The sequence below is a fragment of the Halichoeres trimaculatus genome, unplaced genomic scaffold (assembly GCF_033239565.1).
Source record: "Halichoeres trimaculatus isolate MK-OKI-2021-1 unplaced genomic scaffold, fHalTri1.1 fHalTri1_scaffold_20, whole genome shotgun sequence".
NCBI classification, from domain to species: Eukaryota; Metazoa; Chordata; class Actinopteri; order Labriformes; family Labridae; genus Halichoeres; species Halichoeres trimaculatus.
Window position 1 is genome coordinate 12,951,805 of NW_027437198.1, and position 19,986 is coordinate 12,971,790.

Below are 19,986 nucleotides of genomic sequence, written 5' to 3' on the forward strand. Positions count from 1 at the left end.
CTGTTTGCAACTCTGATGAGAAGCCCAGATCTGTATAACATAGCTAAAATGTATCAATGGAAAATGAAGTCAGTAAAATGTATGGATGACTGCTTGTGGCCTCCACATTTTTACAAATAGCTCTGTCAGTCAACTAAACCTGCAAAATAATGCAGCACAACAAGAAAGCAGTGAATGCAACATTTTTAAGACTTAAAGAGGGGGTATTGTACTTATTTTTAGTCTTTACTGTGACCCTCTGGTTCCTTTAGTATCTTTACATAATTTATAGCACAATAAAATCCCTATTTTTTTCTCTCTGTTATTTTCTCATTTCTCTGGTGTTTTCATATGTCAGCCTCTGTCTGAAAAACTTAATTTCAGCTGCTGTCTCCCTCCTCCACAAACCCCTTTCCCTCTGATTGGCCTGGCCTCTAGAGGCCTTTTAGCGCAGCGCTATGGGCAAACCTTGGTGTTAGATTTGAAACCATCTTAAACCATTACCAATAAACAGACACCAATTTTTAAAGAATTGCAGTTCTTCTTACCTGCAAAGCCATTTATTGGATTACACTTTAAGAAATCTTAATGCACAGTTTAAGATTAGAACAGTTGGACTTTAGTTTCATTTCTGACAGCTGTCTGTCACCACTTCCTGTTAAACTTCAAGTAAGACGTCAAAAGAGAAGCTGAATGTAAAAAAATTCACATATTCTCCAACATCCTGCATCAACAATGATGCATCTGATTATTCCAATATTAGCTTCTCTTAAGTACAAGTTTACAGTGTGTGCTACGTCCACAGGGGCTTTCCATTCACATATTTAACAATAACATATATTACAGCAATATAATACATAGTCTATTTAGCAAAAGATGTTTCTGTAACAATAGCTTCTCTTACAACAGCAGGAATGTAACCTTAGAAAATGTGCAAATGTTTGCATTCAACACACGGACAAACCCTCATAACAATGTAAGCTAAAAAAAATCTCTGCTTGCTCAAGTAACATTTTTCTTAACCGTTAAAAAACACTTTGTTCCCCATAAAGAGTAGAATACACAGCTAACACATCCTCCCTCAGACCTGGGGTGTCATTCCCATGTCAAATGTGCCATTGAACCGTTAACTTAAAAGAAGCTCCACTCCTCAGCCTCAGCTTCATGAGTGCTGTTGGTACGTCTGGTTAAGACTCGGAGTGGTTGTTATCCTGTGAGGCGGCGCTCAGGGACGGCAGACGCTCGGCTGCTTTTGCTCTTCCTGCCAAGAATCTGTCAAACTCTGCAAAACAAAGAGAAGAGATGAGACAAGCCTTCATCAGATATCTGTCTGAGAGGAAATTGAGATGAAGAGGAGGGAGACAAAGAGAGAGACAACAATAGACTGATGGGAGTTTATGAAAGGAGGAGGGTGTCAACAGAATTTACCTCTGCTGCCACCTACAGCTTAAAGACTACAGGTGGCAGCAGAGAGCAGATTGACAAGCATGCTACACATACATTGTTAATACAGTATACACATGTCAGGGACACAAACCTTCCCTTATGTTATATAAAGCAGAAAGTTATAAGAGAAACTTTAAGTGTCTCAGCCCTAACAGCTCTGTTTACAACAGAAATTTAACAATTTACAAACCAAGTATAGATAAAATTTCACATTAATTCATTATTCATATTCTGTTAACCTATAAAACTGAATAGTTTAATAATCTATAAGGAAACGCAAAGACTCTCACCTTCACTGGTTACACCATCTGACTCCTCAAAGTCATCATACTGTAACAAACAGAAAAGACAAATTCAGTTTTGCTTCAGACTCTACAAACAATTCTGCAATGTAAGTGTGAAATGTGGAGTCAGTTACTTTTATACACTTAAAATGCATTGTTAGGCTTATTTAATGACTTTACTGAGGTAGAAAGGGGAAAAAAAAGGGAATGACACAAATTGGATTTTGACTAAGGTTAAATGACATAATCAATATAAGTCTATGTAAAAATTTGAGTATAGTGAAAATGTTTAATTTTTTCCATCATTGATGAAAAAAAAGTGGATGTAAAAAAAAATGAAAATTTGATGCATTTAATATCCTGGTCACTTATAATGGCCAACAGTTGGAAACATTCCCAACACTCCGCAATTAAGAATGTGCTTCAGAGTTCTAGAATGTTCCAATGTGGGCTTAATTGTCAAAGACAAAGAAACTTTTACTGTGTCCTATTTTCTAAATGCACTTGGGTGAACTGTTGCTCCATTTTGTAACGATTTAAATCAACAGTGACAGCAGAAGTGAAACTAATGAACTGGATTAATTCAAATTTTGGCCTGATGATGGCGCTAGAATACTTGTTTGAGAATCAGCCAAGATAACACAACAAAACAAAATATGTCATTATGACAAATTGTAACAGGAATTTAGCGTAAATATACCCTTAATATTTCAGTCTGCACTAATATAACAGGACAACTAACAATTTTTACAGCAATTTTTTATCAATATAATGCAACTACAACATTAAAGTTTCAGTATTGTAGTATTAATATGTAAAAAAATGAGATGTTCCTAATCCATTTTTTTTTTAATTACAAGATTTGCCTGTATAAGGGAATAGCCAACTTGATTGACAGATGGGCCCATTGTGCAATATATTTCTTTCTTTTTTTTCTTTATTTATTCTTTATTTTACTGTTTGTTTATTCTTTGCCTTTTTACCCAGCTTGAGACTCTGCTCATGTTTTTGTGTTTTATGGTTTGTTTTAGTTTTTATCAATTGTTTCATCGTTTAAAATTATATTTAGAACATTGTAACCATTTTTTTGCAACTTTGTATTATTGATTTATTTGTTTTATTGACTTATTTATCCCTGCACTACTTTTATGTACAGTACTCAGTTTTAGCTGTGGTTGTTTTTAAGTGCTTTATAAATAAAGTTGAGTTGAGTTGAGTTGAGTTAAGTTCAAAATATTTCTTCTGTTAGTGAGGAGGCTTAAAGCCTGCATCAACCTCACCTCTTTTCAGTCATGGAGAGTTTGAGTGTGTATTTAATTTTTCAGTTCAAATCCTCTGATGCACGAAGTGTTGGATTAAACCTGAGTTATTCTAAAGTGATGTAAAACTTTGATGCTTAAAAAGTACAGCAACAAAGTGATAAAGTTTAGTTCCATATATCCATAACTTTACCTCATCATCCAGCGCGAGCCACTTCTCGATATCATCCATAACATTGGACTGGTTGATGGGAATCTACAGGAGGACACAGTGATCCAGGACAGTCAGCACAGTGAGATATAAAGACTGTCATGGTGATGCAACAAAGCCACCAAACCTCTAGAGACAAAAAGGAGGAACCACGTGGGTCTAAGCGAAACAAGGCCGGTATGACAGCTATATGTGTCGGGACAGAGCAACCCAAACAGTCATGCTTTGAACAGGGACAAGCGTAAACTCAAGATCCGAAAAACATCTCATTTTTCGCCACAAATACAAGCATGCAGACCACAGCGTTCAAGACCTGGAGCATAAACCCAAAAAAGGCCAAAAAAAAAAGCAACAACTGCAAAAATAAACTGCAACTCTATGAATCAAAACCAAGATAACACAGGGAGCGGAGAGGTGGAACCATGAAGAACCAGATTCTGGACACACACCCACCATTCCCCTTTTAATCATCCAATCTAATTTTGGAGAGGAGCTGCAGGTGGAGGCGGGGCTGCCGTCCTTCATGCACAGACGCAGGTTTGAATGAGGAGGAAAAGAGTTACTGAGACAAAGAAATATCAACACCATCTTTCATTCTTCTCTACAAACACACAACAACAGGCCAAACCTGGACCAGAACTCTGCCCTCCATACCACAATTTACTTATATATGAAATATTCAATCACCAGTCTGTCAGTCCAACCCTTTATCCATCTCTTCATCAAACATCCTTCATGTAAGTTCTTTACAGTTACACATAAAATCTTTGTTTCTGACTAAAGATTGGTGTCAAATAAACCATTCTTACAGTGTTTAAGCTTTAATAAGAGAATATTAGATTAAATAATCCAACTTTTAACCTTCATTTATCTATTGATCTAAAGATCTGAAAGCTGGGAGGGGTATCTTGACTTTAGCTCTGTAAATCTATGTAATGTGGCGTCATGAAGCGTACCTTTCCAGGGTTTTGTAGTCTGTTGTTTTGAGCCTGAGCCAAACCATCCACTGCTACTTCACTCTGCTCACTGAAAACACAGATTCACATGTTTTTAAAATTCTTCTTCCTAAAAAATATCTGTTTATTAACTGTGAAACGATGAAGAACATCTTTAGTGACCCAGAAAGCATGAGCCGTAGAGTAGAAACATAGTGTTTTCATTATTGACATACAACCCTTCAAATTCTTCTTTTTATGTTCTTCTAGCTGTACATTTCTTGGAAAGAAATCTGTTTTAATGTTGATACCAAACGTTGAAGGTCTTTCTTTACCTTTGTACTTGTTGAACCGGGATGTTTATTTTCTGTTGTAATGTGTCGTCTGATTCACTCGTACCTGAGGGAAGAAGGCGAACAAATAAAGCATGATGAGAAGAGACAGACGTACGCCGTATGTTTGCAATGGTTATGAAGAAAATGGTACTCACTGAGTCTCGCCATCTGACTCGACAAACTGTCTGATTTGGAGTGGCTCAGTGAACTTTCCCTGGACATTGTAGCGACCCCAGACTCTGCGGTCAGGTCTAGGTCTGATAGGTTGACGTAGGTGTGGCTCTGAGGGACACAAAAGGTTTGAAATCCATGAGTTATAACAAAAAAAATAGAGAAGACTAAAACCTAATGTATTTGAACATATCTAATGTATGTTTTTACCTTCTGAGCTGTGCTTTGACCGTTTGTTAATCTCTTCTCAAACCTGTTGACATCAGAACAAAATAAAATCATCAAACGACCCGTCCTCCTGTCGTACATACAAAGGTTTTGTGATGATTGCTGTGGTGGACCTGTGGTATCGAGTGAAGGTGGTGTTCATCTCATCGTTGGTCTCCAGCAGCTCCTCAATCAGCTTCTCCTCGCTGAGTCGTGGGACGATCTTCACGATCCTCTCCTGCATATCTTTACATACTGTGTATAACTGCTAATGACACAACCAGACAGAGAATGTGTGGGTGGGGGGGGTTGAGGGGCCAGGTGCAGCACAGGGTGTACGCAAAGCCAGATCAGTTAAAGGCAACACATGGTTACTGAGTATGAATGATGGGAGGGGTTCTTTACCATATAACATATTATTCAGCTTATTAAGAGACATGGAGGGAAAATATTGAAGGCAAGCCCTGAGAAAATTTTAACAGTCGGTTAACTGAAGAAGGATCTCAGTCTAAATCCTTTGTTTTCTTCTTGGTGCTACACAATATTTTTTGGCCAAAGAAAATCTCACTCTTTTTCAAAATTCTGAATTTACTTCTGAGACACCTACAAAAAAAAGACATAATTCTGAAAAAAAGTGAAATGTCTTTAATTAAAGTCAGAATTCTGATTACAAAAAGGTCAGAAATCTGAAAAAATATTAGAACTCATTTATTATTATTATTACTGATAATAATAATAATAACAACAACACCACCAACAATAATAATAGTAATAATAACAATAATGATTATTATTATTATTATTTTTATTATTATTATTATTATTATTATTTTAAATCATAAAAATGGAGTAAGATATAACTCCAAGAAAAAGTCATAGTTTTTCAAATGAAAGTTTCCTTAAAAACCTAAATTTGTTTAAGAAAAAAGTTAAATTGTCAGTGTTTAAGTTGGACTACTAGCTGGAATTTTAAAAAAGTGAATTTTCAAAGATTAAGGTCAGAGTTTCATGAAAAATCTGATTTCTGATTTTATACATATATATATATATATATATATATATATATATATATATATATATATATATATATATATATATATATATATATATGTATATATATATATATATATATATATATATATATATATATATATATATATGTATATATTTTACAAACTTAGAATTCTGATACTAAAATTAGACTTAAAAAAACACAACTCTAAAAAAGAAACATCTTTTTGGTAAAGAAAACTTTGGCAACAGCCCTGATTGTCAATTAAAAAAGCCTTTTTTTTAAATTATTATTTCCACTTTGGTCTTTTATGCCTTTAATCGGATAGGAGAGGACAGTGGATAGAGCAGAATACAGGGCGAGGGTGGGGGTGACATGCAGGAAAGAGGCCACAGGCTATATTTCGAACCCGGGCCACCCATTATTTTCCTGCGTGTCCCTTTGTGCACCACATGTAGCTCTGTAAAGGTGAATCTCCAGAGTCTGTCTTTGTTTTTACCTCCAGCAGCTCCATGTCGGCCTGTTTCACCGTGACAGGATCCAGCTGACTCATCATATCAGACATCATCGTCAGGTTGCTGCGAACCACTCCCAGCTCTGTTTTAAGCTTTTTGACCTGGAATGTCAATAACAGAGTCTGAATCAACACGGACATAATGACTCCTTGGCAAAGCACACAGTGATTTAAAGCTAGAGTAAACAGAAGGAAGAGAGGCTCTGAAACAGCTCTAAACAAAGAGGGTGACTCTGCAGTTTCAGGGTGAAAGCATCCATTATACCTGGACGGGAGTTAAGGCAGCGGATCCTTCCAGGGCCAGTTTGAGCTCAGAGGTGTGTGGAGGGATGATGGGATGTTTGGAGGAAAGGACCACAGCAGGAAGAGTAGTGACAGCAGGCCCGTTCACAGGCAGAGTCTAGTGAGCATGTGCAGAAAAGACCCGAAAGAAAAGTGACCAAAGATGACAGGAAGCACCCTATCACCAGCAGAGGTCACACCAGATGTGTTTATACCTGTTTGGGGGCTTGGACGGGTGAGTAACCATCAAGTTCTGTCATGGGGAACTCAAGCCCTTTCCTCCTGAGGTCTTCATACACGGACACCACACCTGTCAGGTCAGGTGAGCTCCGGAATGCGTCGGCCCACGCCTTCACCGGAGAAAACCACAAACAATTAACACACTGAGAGCCGCAGCAGCAACAATGAAGGAACACCCTGATTTATCCCTCCGTGTAGCCGCAGCGTTGCCAAACATGTATTTCAGCATTTCTCACCTGAACGATGCTCAGCACTCGGTCGTGGAGGATTAATGGAGGGTTGTTTCTGGGGATGATCGACCGCACCAGGACTCCTTCTACAAAATCTCGTGTCGTAACCAGGATGTGAAATCTGTAGCCGCAGTTTTTCACACAGGTTTCCAGGACCTAAAATCAGAAATTAACGCTTTACATAAAGAGTGACGAAACCCAGCATTGTCAAACAACTGAAGAAAAGCATTAGAATAACTTTTTTTTAGTAGATTGATTCAAAATTCAGTAGAGACTGGTGCCAGCAGTAGATGGCTGGATTGTAATATCTGATGTATTATATCCTAGGGAGTGCCTGTTCATGTGTTTGGGGTGAGTCTTAGTTTCACTGTAGACAGTAAGTCATACAGAGGCTTCACTCTGTCTGCCTTCAGCGGTATGAAGCTAAAACACAAAATAATCTTCTGGTGAACAATTCTAAAATTCTAAGATCAGACACAAAATTCTGGCTTTGACCTCATAATTCTACAAAATCTGTCTTTTTCTCTCCATACAGACTGTTTTTACTGCTGACACCTGATTGGTCAACACTAAGACTACAGATTTACGTGAATAGAAGTCAAAATAAGGGTGGTATCAGAGTTTAAAAAACATTTTTCAGGCAGATTTCTTTCCCATTTCTGTCTCAAAGGCTGATATAAAACTTTTTTGACCCTCCTAACAAAAACATGAAGTAGGTCAAGAGGTAAGTAAAGAGGGAGGCAGGGAAACACTCTCACCGTGAGCGCCAACATAACCTCCTTGAAGTTCTTGTTTCCCACGATCCTTTTCTTTATTGCTCTGACGCCATCTCTGGGCCTGAAATCAGAGAATTTTCAACAGTCAGGAGCATGAAACCTCTAGAGGACTGGTTTGTTCTTGATGCAGACAGATAAGACACACAAACACACCCTTCCTCTGAGCTGTTGATCATGTCACAGATCTCCATGTTGAGGGCCCAGTCCTCTGACGGCAGACTGGAACTGGTTGCTTTCTCTGAGGAAGATAACAGAAATATACTGCTAAATAAAACACATCAGGTACACTTAACTTTGGATTTTTATAAATCTGACACCATAGCTTTAGCTTAACAAATGTCAAAAAGATAAAGAAGACAGAACACAATGAGAAGGGGTTAAAATATTTTTTCATCTAGTGCAAAGATTATCAAAAACATGTCCTCATGTAATATTAATTAATGTATAATTATGAAACCATGTAGCTGTTAAACAGCTTATAAGTTCCCAAACCACATCGATGGTTATTGGTGGTGTTCCACAGGGATACGTCCTCAGACTCATAGAGGTTTTATTTATGCAATTAAATTAAATCTGGGTGTGTGCTTTTTCAGTTTTATAGCATAAAGGTAATACATGTGCCACTTGTTCATACTGTTCAAGCGTAAATGTGGGTGCTTTTGAAAGAATAAAAAGGTAAAAATTGAAAATGAAATTGAAATTTGCCTAAATGTCTAAAAGTCTTCCTAAACAAAGCATAAAACCATTTCATGAGTTGATAATGAATCTATGGCTGGACAGGGGAGTGCAGATGTGTAGATAAAAAAATCAGTGAAGCTTCATTTGCCAAGATTAACCCTTTAAATCCTTTTGTTTTAATGATTTCCTTTAGTGAAGCCTAACACATGAGCAGCCATCAGGCTGGAGCAGAATGTGAATCTAATTTAGGTCAGGAGGTTGTCCGTCACTGATCGTCCCTCCCAGCTAATGGCAGGATAAACAGACAAGGCAACAGCCAATCAGATCACATAACACGGCAGCTAAGGCCCGCCCCTTCTAGATTATTGTTTGCCGTACACGTCACTCAAACCACAGCCCTGTAGCTCTCTGTCAGCCTTAAATTTAACAAGGGTTTATCTCTTTGACATAAAAACGGGATTACTTCAAAAGCATGTGCACTGGTATTATTTGAATGGTACAAACAGAGAGAAAGCTCGCGAGGTTTGAGCGCGTGAGGCGTGATGTCTCCGGTAAAGGAGACTGAAGCATTTGTTTATCAGCAGAGCGTCTAATCCCACTGTTAGGGCTCACCGATCCGCTGTCCCACCGGCGTGCTGAACGGATTCCCCAGTAAAAACTCCATGTCGAGGGCAGGTGAGGGCCCTGCGAAGCACCGTCGTCCCCGGGCCGAGCCGTACGCAACAACAGATCCCGCAGACTCCCGCAGTCCGCCGCTGCTCACACAAAGTGGGGCACCAGTTGAGCTGCGTCATGCGTTAAAGGGAAAGCAGCCGATGTGAGGATGTTGGAGCTGTGAAAGTGCTCCACACACAGGCCCTCAGTGTCCCTGCGCTCAGCTCACACTACAGTCCACCCAGGTTTTCATTAATGACCATCACCATGAAATAATATAAAATAAAAGAGATGGGAATGGTGACAACACATTTTAATTAAGAAGAAATAACTCACCGAATTTTTGAGCTAGATTCCTTTAATTTCCAGAGAAGGCTACATACATTTACATTTTAGATTATTTTAGCAATTCGACAAAACCAAAAAATGTACAAAACTTTTACAGAAACACATCCATTTGAGAACCCTGAGGTTAATAATAATAATAATAATGATAATAATAATAATAATAATAATAATAATAATAATAATAATAATAATAACAATAATTTTATTTACCATTAATAATTCTTAACAATTGTATTTATTTATTTATTTTTTTTATAGCACCTACAAAAGTAGAAGCAAAAATAAGCTGCTGTGTAAGTGGAATAATCAACACAAAGCTAAAAGTAAATAAAATAAATTATTAAATTAATATATAAATGAAGGGATTTGAAAGAAGAGGAGTAGGAAGACATCGCATCAGGTAAAAAACAGAAAAGATTAAGAGGATGTGAAAAAATGAGATTTAGGAAATAAAAAGCATAAATAGATTGAATAAATAAAGAGAAATTCAAATTTAAAACAAAACAAACAAAAAAAAGGATGATAATTAAGAGAATGGCAGATTTAGGTTTAATCAAAATACAATACGGACTCCTAAAGTAAGTCTAAAGAAGTTATTTAAAAGCTAGCTTTAATAATACGATATAAATCTAACTATATAATTTTATCCAGAACAGTACAAGCACTAAACTAGATACCATTAAACAAAGTTTTATTAATAATATACCTTCTCATAGCCTCTCCAGTGTGTAAATAAAATTCTGTTGACTGTAACATTAAGTTTTGTTTTTCTTTTTACTAAATTCTTTAAACTTTTTAAGCATATCTCCATTATGGTGCTGCATGCTTTTCATCCACAAGGGGGCTCTTCTTCTTCTTCTTCTTCTTCTTCTTCTTCTTCATCTGTGTTTACAGCAGTTGGCATCTGTAAAGTTGCATGACTGTCACCTTCTGTTGCTCATCCTCCTGTAACTCGGTCTTTATTTTCTCTTAAACAGTCCAGTCACAGTCAGGAACTTAGGCACCTCCTCTCTCCTCCAGTAGCACTTCTAGTTTAAAAATTTTCAACAGGTGGATCAGCCTGCACCTCAGTAAACCTGATTAACATGAGCACCTGATGATGTTATGTGGTCATTCGTATCAAACTGATTTAAGATTGAAAATATGCATCTGAATTCTTCTTAGATCATTTTTACCAAACTCAGAGATTATCCTGCTGTTTTCCAGGAAATGTCAAACACTTTTCTCTCTGTGATACAGGAGATGTATTCATTTTAATGGATGGATGTGTGACTCAGACGCTGACTCAGAGTTCAGCTAGCAGCAGAGGATGGACTTTTCACTGTCACAGCTTATGTGGGATCCGCTCCTCTGTTTACTCCAGCAGAGATGAGAAGTTCCTGCTCATTAAAAAGAAACTGTGTGTGTGTGAAGACATGAAAACAAAGAGGATTTATCATCACAGATGGTGACGTTTAGTGCAAGAAAAGATCTTGAGCCTTATTTCATTTCTCACTTCATAAACTCTATTATCCTTAGTCTATGATCTGACATTAAATGTATCTGATAATCTTTGTAATTTTATGTTTGGGTCTGATCCTGCAGATTCACACACACACACACACACACACACACACACACACACACACACACACACACACACACACACACACACACACACACACACACACACACACACACACAGACAGATTGATTTCCTCTTGAGCCTCTGGGGTGTTCATACACCGAGAAGTCGTGGCTTAAAACAGGACAAAAGAAACAGAAAGTCTTTAATTAGTGGAGCATGATATCACCTTTCCAGAGTCTGTTACATGTCTGCGCCAACGCTGAGAAACAAGCAGCTTTTTAACTAACATCCAATTAGAGTGGGCCGGCAGTAACTGGTCTCTATTCACAGCGTGTAGCTCAGTCTGATGAGTCTTCACAGCCGGCAAATTAAACACAGAGCAGAGACATCCTCGCCTGTGTGCTGGTCCGTTAATCTGCAACCAGCTGTGACGGCCTTTATCAGCTTTCAGAGAACATCACACACCACATCACATTTCAGGAGAGGAAAGTCTTCAGCTGACTCTGTGCTCTGCTGAATGTGAGAAGAAAGGGGGAGACAACTTGCTTCCAAAGTTGTGTTTGGCGTGATGGTGGCGGTTTAATTGGAGCTTGTCTCTCCACACAATTCTCAATCAGCTGGTCTTCATAACGCCATCCTTAATTCTGGATTTGTATGACTCATACATGGCTGCAGTGTGTCAGATTGAGAGCATGTGTGTGGGTTGAAGGCAGGAACTAAAAAAACCTGCTCTCTACATCAGGTCAGGTTGCAGTGTATAGTGAACAGGTGGTTTTGCAAAATAGAATCCGGACAACATTTTCATCCTTGATCTGAACAGTTATGTTCTTCTGTCGGCTTTATTAACAGATGCAGAAAATATCAGCAGCAGCTGTAAAAGATCCTGTTGTTGTCAACTGTTTGGGGTACAGTGCATGGCGCTAACGTTACAAACTGAGCGAGTTATACACATGAGTAAATTCACTCACGTTGCGTTCATACCAAATATAAAATCTCTTTATTTGCCAAAATGTTTTGTGTTTACTCGATAAATTTGCACAAATAAATCGCTCCTGGATACTTGGGAATGGATCAAATTATTTGTGCGAATAATGCAAGTGAATACTTTGCCTTGGCAGTTTTCTTCAGTGTCTTTCTCTGTAGCTCCTTGTGTGTTTTAATCAAGTCACATTTTTTATACTTGAGCATTAAACCCAAAGTAGAAGTATTTAAAGCTAGGAGCACAAATGGCCTAGTGGTCTAGGTCCTGCCCCAAAAACTTGTGGGAGGTTCGAATCCAGCCTGAGGCCTGTTCCTCTGCCACTCCTCACTCTCACCCTGTTCCCTACTCTATCCACTGTCTTCTTCTCTCTTATTAAAGGAATACAAAGCCTAAAAAAATAACTTTAAACCTCAGAAAGAAAAAAAGAGGTGATGAAAACTACAGTCCCTCAAGTCTCTATTTGGGTTGGCTTCAAAAAGCTTTAAAGCCACATACACACCCGTTTAAAAATGCTCATCTTTACAGCAAACTATATTTATCTCTGGTTTCAGTCCATAGACTGTATATAGAGTGGACAGCGTGGCTCCGCCATTTACCATTGTACGGTTTTGAAGCCAAAATACCCCCGTCGCAGGCGCAGCCATTGGTAGCAGTTGTAGCCAGAGTCTGCGCAGTAGAGACGATGAGGGATTCTGGGAGAATCTGCTGGGCGACAAAAATAATTATTTTTTTTCTTTCGAGAGTCTAATCACTTTTTGACTCTACCTCCTGACATAATTTACAATCCCCCCAAAAAATACACAAGAACAGCAGCTGACAATCATCGTTAAACGTTAACTAAACCCTTGTTTTTAACCTTGTATAACTAATGAGAACGAAACTTTTCAGAAAAAAAGAGGACTTGAATACAAGACAGCCAAATGATATCTTTAAATCACCACAACAATCGGACGTGAGAAACATTTCTACGAGGAGTATTAATTTTTTAAAGTTTGACCACAGCCCATCTGGAAGGACTGGAAAGCTGGATTTTTTAACCTGTACTGCAGCCAGCCACCAGGGGGAGCAGTTTTTGTGGAGACCTCACTATAAGCCGAGCAAGATGACGTCCATTTGGTCTAATGTTTCAGTCATGAAAATATTACAATATAACTGTGATACATCACAGCAAGTGTTAAAGAAAGATTAGCATACACAGTTTGTCTCTGAAGCATGTGTTTACGCCACAAATAGACAAGTAGCAGCTGTTTCAATACCCAATAATCACCTTTATTTAACAAAAACTCTATGAGCCAGTTAGTGCTGCTTCACAACACATAAATACAGTTTTCACAGCAGCCAATCACGTGTCATCATAAGGCATATTGTACATGGTATGATCAAGTGATAACAGTCTCTAGCAGATGTACAAAAACGTTCACTCAAACACTCAGATGGAGGCAGGTAGACCCTCGGCTTCAACAGGAACAGAGTCACATGATGGAGCAGGCGAAGCCGCAGCAGTCCTTCATTAATGTGAACCCAGCTTTCGTGATTAAAGGCGCTGACGTCTGCTGAGGTTTGGGTACTGCTTTTTGAGCATTAAGAGCACCTGTATGAGAAGATAACAGTAGTAAAGTCTTGTTATATACCTTTTTTTAGCAAGAAAGAGATGTGAACAACTTGCATTTCTGACTCCTCAGCGTGCCTTAGAGCAGGGGTGGCCAACCAGTCAGAGACCAAGAGCCACAAAAATCATTGTGGTACAATAAAGAGCCACATCCCACACGCGGTCTCTCACACATACATGAAATGATGTAATATAAAAATCAATACATTTCTAATTTTCAAAGCAAGATTTACTGTGTTTATAAGTGTGTTTAAATTCGTATTTGGAGCTGTGTCAAAGACAAATGTGTGTTTTACTGCAGAAGAGACAAAGGTTCATCTATCTATCTATCTATCTATCTATCTATCTATCTATCTATCTATCTATCTATCTATCTATCTATCTATCTATCTATCTATCTATCTATCTATAGGTAGATAGATAGATGGATCGAAGATAGATAGATGAGCTCATGAGAGGAGCACATGTAGAGAAGAAAAACTGAAACTTAAGTATAAATCTCATTACCCACTAATCAATACTGATCCTAACTTTGGCATCAGTATATCAATCTTTTAGATTGATCGGCACACCCTTACTCATAACTATATAGTGGATAGAAGAGCCACGCACCGAAAGGCAAAGAGCCACATGTGGGGTTGGCCACCCCTGCCTCAGAGCCTGTCTTTGAAACAGCAGCTGAAGAGGTAACTATTGTGAATATTGCTTCCTAATCATGAGCTCAAACTGTGATGGTCAGACTCACATTTTGCAGGAAGTGTCCCCGTAAATTTGGACTGTAGGAAGGCGGCCATCTCTCTGTCTTCTTCTCTTTCCCTGTGGAGAAGGAGAAGTTTCTTTCTTTTTTCATTTGTAAAGCTTCAGTCCCAAGGTTTGCTGCGCCTCACTCGAAATCACTTGACTTCTTTGAGTTTGGAATGACGGATCAATAGGGGAGGGAATGGTTGATGGGAATCAACTCGAAGAAGATGGTTGTTAGTTCGATGATTTGCAGAAGAGACAGAGCTGTAATTTCACACCTTTAAACTCCTTCTCAGTCACTTTCAGTCTCCTCACCTCAACCTCTCAAACTCCACATCGTCCACCAGGAAGTCTCTGGTCTCCACCAGTTTATTGATCTGCTGCAGCAGCTCATCCTCCCTCTCTCTGTCCTCTTTAGACTTTTTTGCATCTGTTTAACAGTTACAAAAAAGATGTCACATACAAAAGGTGAGTTAAAATAACTATTTTTAAACTTTAAAACTTCTATTTTAGTGGTAATCTGCCTTAAAAATGAGTAACACCAGCAAAATCTGAATCACAATCCACTGAAAGCGACATCCTTGCAGATAGACCTTAGACTTTCACACTGAGAGAAAAACTCCAGCTGCAGCTTTTTGATGACTTTTAGAGATAAACTGAATTTTAAGCAAAGACACTCTGAGCCCATCCTGAGCTGAATGTCTGCACATAATTTAAACATAATAAATGACACTTGGCACAGCGATGAAAGCTTTTTTAATTTACCGGGAACAGAGACAAGCTTCTGCAGCTCCGTCTTCAGTTGGGTGATTTCCTTGCAGAGCTGAATATCATCTATCCTGAGAGATAAACAGAGAGAGCAGAGATCAGCTGAAGTTAGTATAAAAACATGAACCAGAGATCAAAATCAGCTCATGAGAGAAGGGACTGTGTTTGATTTTTTAACCAAAACTCTTTCATGTTTCCGTGATGTGTCTTTGTTTGATGGTTCATCCACATCGTGCAGCGTTTAACGGCGTTTTTGGACCCCTCTGTCCTCATGAGTCAAAATAACAAGAACATCGTAGCAGAAAACAGACAAATGATTAAAAGGAAAGATGAGAGACGGAAGTAAAGGGCATCGTCTCAGATCTGTGTGTGTCTGTGTGTTCAGTAATCCTGCTGGTTTCCTTCACACACTTTCTGCCGTCGTGCACATGGCTGCTCTCTCTGCTGACAGCTGACAGTCATGGTTCATCATCTGTTGATCCACTGAGATTATTAATAGTATCCTGGTGCAGTCAGATCCCACAGCAGCAGGATTTTATGTAGGTGCCAGAGCAAAGAAGTAAAAACATTTACATTTTATACTTCATTAAAATGTACAAAAAGCTTCAGGTGCCGCCCTGTTAGCTATGGCTGCCTTTTGCAGCAGCTCTTTCTTCTTTGTCCGTTTCTTGTAATTTTTTTCGTCTCTTTTTTGTAATGTTTGTATTTGGAGTGGATCATTACCTTGTATGGCTCATGTGTTGGTCATGGACACCAAACTTTTTGTGTCTTCAGTGATATTTTTACTACTTTTTCTCCTGTGTTTGTCTGGAGATCCTACATGTAACCATGGCTGCATTGTTTGCATGTGAACTCAGCTGTTAGCAGCCTGTAGCATGTCAATGCTAACTGGTGTAAGGCCTGATGTCTTCCCACAAGGTGAGGAGAAGGAGGTGAGGACGACGTGCTGGTTCTCAGGTGTGAGCTAAGAAGTGACAACATGGACCTGTCCAATAAGATGGACGAGCTAGCCATGCTAACCCAGCAACAGAGAGAATACTAGAGGGCAGAGTAGCATTATGCTATTCACAGACATGGCTAACTGAGCTAGCGTCAGACACCTGACTGAAGAAGCTTAGTCCTGGACCCTGTGGAGGTGGAGGCTGGCTGAACTGGAGAACGATGGACAAGCTGTCATCATATATTTTCTTATGGACCTTTTTGCACTTTCTATACAGTTTCTTACTTTTGCTTTCTTAATTGCGGATGTGACTTAAATGTCGTTGTACTTGTTACAATGACAATAAAGTTCTATTCTATTCTATTCTAAAAGCTGATCTTACATGTATCTGAGCTCTGACTCTCTCCGAACCAGGATGTCTCGTATCCGCTCAATTTTGTTCAGTTCACCTTCGATGTCCTCGATGGTGATGGTGGAGTCAGCCATCGAGACGACATCCCCCTCTGGAAAAGAAAACACAAGAACAACTTGAATACAAAGTACCAATACTAGATGTTCAGACTGAGCGTGTGCAGATTTTCAAACCTCTACATGTTCAAATGTTGCAGAGATCCCCGAATCTGAAAACTGACCAAAACACTTCCTGAGTCTTTATCATATCTTCCCCAGATTTGCTGATCTGATGAGACCATCACATAAGGATCTCCAAACTGGTTCATCACACATTGGAAGGGTGGGGGCACAAACACTAAGGTCTGCCCATAGCTCTACCCTCAAAAGGCCTCCAGCAGGCCGGCAAATTAGAGTTCAGGGGGTTTGAGGAGCGGGGAGCCTTAACGAAACAGCAGCTTAAACAAAGTGCTTTAGACAGAGGCTGATAATTGCCGTGGTGTGGGGTTTTCTAATACACCAGGGAGAGAAAATTGGGATATATTTGAGCTGTAAATCATGTAAAGACACTACAAGGGCACAGAGAGACAGCTATATATACCCCCTTTAAATATCAGTATCACTAGTTTCTAAAAGTTCACAGGTAAAAGCTAAAAGTAAATAAAACCTCAGAGATCTGTGAATGTGAACATCACCCAGGATCACTCTCCACATCCTCAGCTGAGCTCAGAGGAAACTTCCTCTCACAGTCTTCAGGCTTCAGTGAGCAGCTGCACCACCCCCTCCCTCCCTGCAGCCTCCCACTCCTCACCTGAGGGAGCGATGAGTCATCCAGCAGTGCTCAGATCGGCTTTTAATTACCTGACCTTGTGTGAAAAGACATTACGATCATCCACGCTGAATCACTGGGGATACCTCAGCTGCACAAACACAACATCTCCAGAGTGCACCGTCAAATACCTGCTTACTTCAAAACTTTAACCACTGTGTGGATTTTTACACTCATGCATCCATTTATCGATGTGTAAGTGTGGCTCCAGGAATGAACTTTTCTCTGATAAATCTACAACAGTCTAATCTTGTGATGCGAAAATAACACTGGATGCAAACAGATGGAAACGATAGAGGACCGAGAATAGAGCCTTGAGGAACACCACAGAAAGTTTTAAATCTATAGACGAAAGACATCTCATTTAAACTTTGAAATTAGACGAATTCCTTCCTTTGGTGGGTCTCCCAAGTCTGTCTGAATTCAGCCAAATATTTTTCTCAATGAAAAATGCATTTTTTCAATTGTACTATCTGTTAATGGTTTAACCTGGAGTACAGTCACTCAGCAAACCTTGCATACATTTACAAATCGTGCCTGTATATTTTATTCTACTCACTTCACTTCATTTATATTTATATATCTTTTTTATTACTATGTGGATGGCAATAAAACTTTTTACCTGTGACATCATGATTACCCACGTTTGTTCTCTTTCTGAGCTCTGCCTGTTCTGTTTTTGGTTAGGTCTGTTAGATTTTAATTATTCACCAAATAACTGAACAAATACTGGTTTATAAGACGACCAAAAATTAAGGCTGACCTCTGAATCTATAGAATGTTTTGTGGAAATAATCATGAGAAAGTTGGTAATTATTCTCACAGAAATATTAGAAGATCAATCCTCCTGAAAACTTCACGGTTAAAGAGTTTGACGACAAAAAAAAAACATCCAGAGAACATAACTAACTCATTGTCCGAATAAATGTTGATTTACCTTTCACTTTGCTTTAATTTAAATTCTGAACTCTTCTGTTTTCCCACCGAAAATGTGAAGCATCTCAACACAAACATCTCTGAACTCACCTGGTTTCTCTTTCTTTCCCTCCTCCTGTGTTTCCTCCACGGATCCAAACTGCCGAGAGGATTTTCGGTCTTTCTCCATTTTCCTTAAAACGCTTCTTCTTTTTAAACTCTCTGCTTTTAAAATGAAGAATGAACTCCTCTGAACTGAGAAGCATCGACTGAGTCCGCTCAGCTCTGCTGTAGGTGTGAGGAGAGCTGTTGAAAGATGCTGAACATGAGGAGGAGCTCAGAGAGGAGAGCCAGGGTCCTCGGTCAGGCGCCACCTGCTGGAGTAACATCGTTATTACATGAAGAGACAGATCTGTGACCAGTGATATCAAGAGGGACAGTTTAAAGACCACGTTTTTAACCATGGAGGATTTTTTAAATCACAATTCGGAGAAAATAAAATTTCAGGATTATAAGAAATTCAAAATCATTTTTGAGAATTCTGCTTGATCTTTAAAAATCAAAGGCAAAAATCTTTTTTTCCCTAAAGAATCATGGTAAGAAATGATCATAGTTTGAGGATTATGGCCAGAACATGGACGGTTTCTTTATTTCCGAATTAAATTTTAAAAATGAGGATTGCTTTTCCTCCCAAAAAAGTCCAAACTTAGCCTCCAAATGATTTCAGTTAAATAAAAATTTGGAAATCCACCTTCAATATTAAAATACTTATCAATAAACAACAAAATAATATCTTGATAAATAAAAAAAAAAATACCCAGAATTATAAGAAAAATACTTGAAATTGTGTTACTATTTAAAAAATCCTAACTATAATCTTGGGAGCATATCTTAAATCTCAAATGTTTCATTTAAAATCCACTCCAATCTCTAAAATGTGACCTTTTCCTTTAAATTTCTGACCTTAATCTTAGATTATTTTCTTAGAAGTCCAAAAAAAAAGAAAAGAAAAAAGAAAAAGAAAACAAAAAAGAAAAAAAAGAAAAAATATATATTTAAAGTAAAAAAAATTGAAAGATTCTAGTCATTGGTTGTAAGAATAAAAAAAATTAAACAAATAAAAAAAGATGTAGGACATTTATTGCTGGAATTGTTATTGGGATTTGAATAATTAGGCAGGATTTGCAGATTTTACAGGAATAAGAACAAATATTGGCATCAAATATTTTTAATACACTCATCAACATATGTTGAAGTTTCGCACAGTGATAAAGTCTTTTTTTTTAAAACATGTCACAGTAAGGCTGTAAGAGTTTTTGTGGATCAAGCATTTTAAATAACTATTTTTTTCCACACACAAACACAGACTCACACACACACAGAGTTATCTTCAGACATCTGGCTCTGAACGCTCTGCTGAAATGAAACAAACACAGCAGCATGTCGTCCTCGGGAGGACTGATCTGTCTCTCATCCTGAATGTCTCAGCTCACATGACGGAGCTCAGCTGTTGGAGGAAGGCTCCAGATCTCTGAGTAACTCTGGCAGATGTCTGAGGAGTCGGTCTGAGTCTGGATGAACCAACATCAGCTCTTAGTTTTCAGCTGATGAAACTCACAGTTTGAGTTGGATTTGAGGTCAAACAGTAGACTGATTGTAAGATAAGCAGGGTGCTGGTTGAGCT

The 19,986-nt window shown here is 38.5% G+C and overlaps 2 protein-coding genes across 4 annotated transcripts; both read right to left on the reverse strand.

Annotated features, from left to right (window-relative positions):
- Positions 1 to 526: 526 nt before the first annotated feature.
- On the reverse strand, positions 527 to 9,350 carry tom1 (target of myb1 membrane trafficking protein). 3 transcript variants are annotated; one of them, XM_074697521.1, is made up of 16 exons: positions 9,172 to 9,350; positions 8,035 to 8,119; positions 7,864 to 7,942; positions 7,112 to 7,261; positions 6,851 to 6,985; positions 6,619 to 6,753; positions 6,339 to 6,455; positions 4,962 to 5,092; positions 4,831 to 4,873; positions 4,605 to 4,731; positions 4,450 to 4,513; positions 4,136 to 4,205; positions 3,633 to 3,698; positions 3,162 to 3,224; positions 1,716 to 1,755; positions 527 to 1,261 (listed from the first exon to the last, which is right to left on the reverse strand). In XM_074697521.1, exons 1-16 carry the CDS (start codon positions 9,221 to 9,223, stop codon positions 1,167 to 1,169), a joined length of 1,452 nt encoding a protein of 483 aa, XP_074553622.1. In that variant the 5' UTR covers positions 9,224 to 9,350; the 3' UTR covers positions 527 to 1,166. The 3 variants fall into 3 exon arrangements, with proteins under 3 accessions (XP_074553622.1, XP_074553624.1, XP_074553623.1); XM_074697523.1 differs by having other exon boundaries at positions 528 to 1,261; positions 4,962 to 5,095; positions 9,172 to 9,336; XM_074697522.1 differs by lacking the exon at positions 3,633 to 3,698 and having other exon boundaries at positions 528 to 1,261; positions 4,962 to 5,095; positions 9,172 to 9,349.
- A 4,067-nt stretch (positions 9,351 to 13,417) lies between these two features.
- LOC141809046 (bMERB domain-containing protein 1) lies at positions 13,418 to 19,729 on the reverse strand. The gene is made up of 7 exons (XM_074695855.1): positions 19,679 to 19,729; positions 18,414 to 18,679; positions 16,551 to 16,671; positions 15,226 to 15,299; positions 14,776 to 14,890; positions 14,465 to 14,535; positions 13,418 to 13,701 (listed from the first exon to the last, which is right to left on the reverse strand). The coding sequence occupies exons 2-7, from the start codon at positions 18,490 to 18,492 to the stop codon at positions 13,583 to 13,585; spliced, it is 579 nt and encodes a 192-aa protein (XP_074551956.1). The 5' UTR covers positions 18,493 to 18,679; positions 19,679 to 19,729; the 3' UTR covers positions 13,418 to 13,582.
- Positions 19,730 to 19,986: the final 257 nt, after the last annotated feature.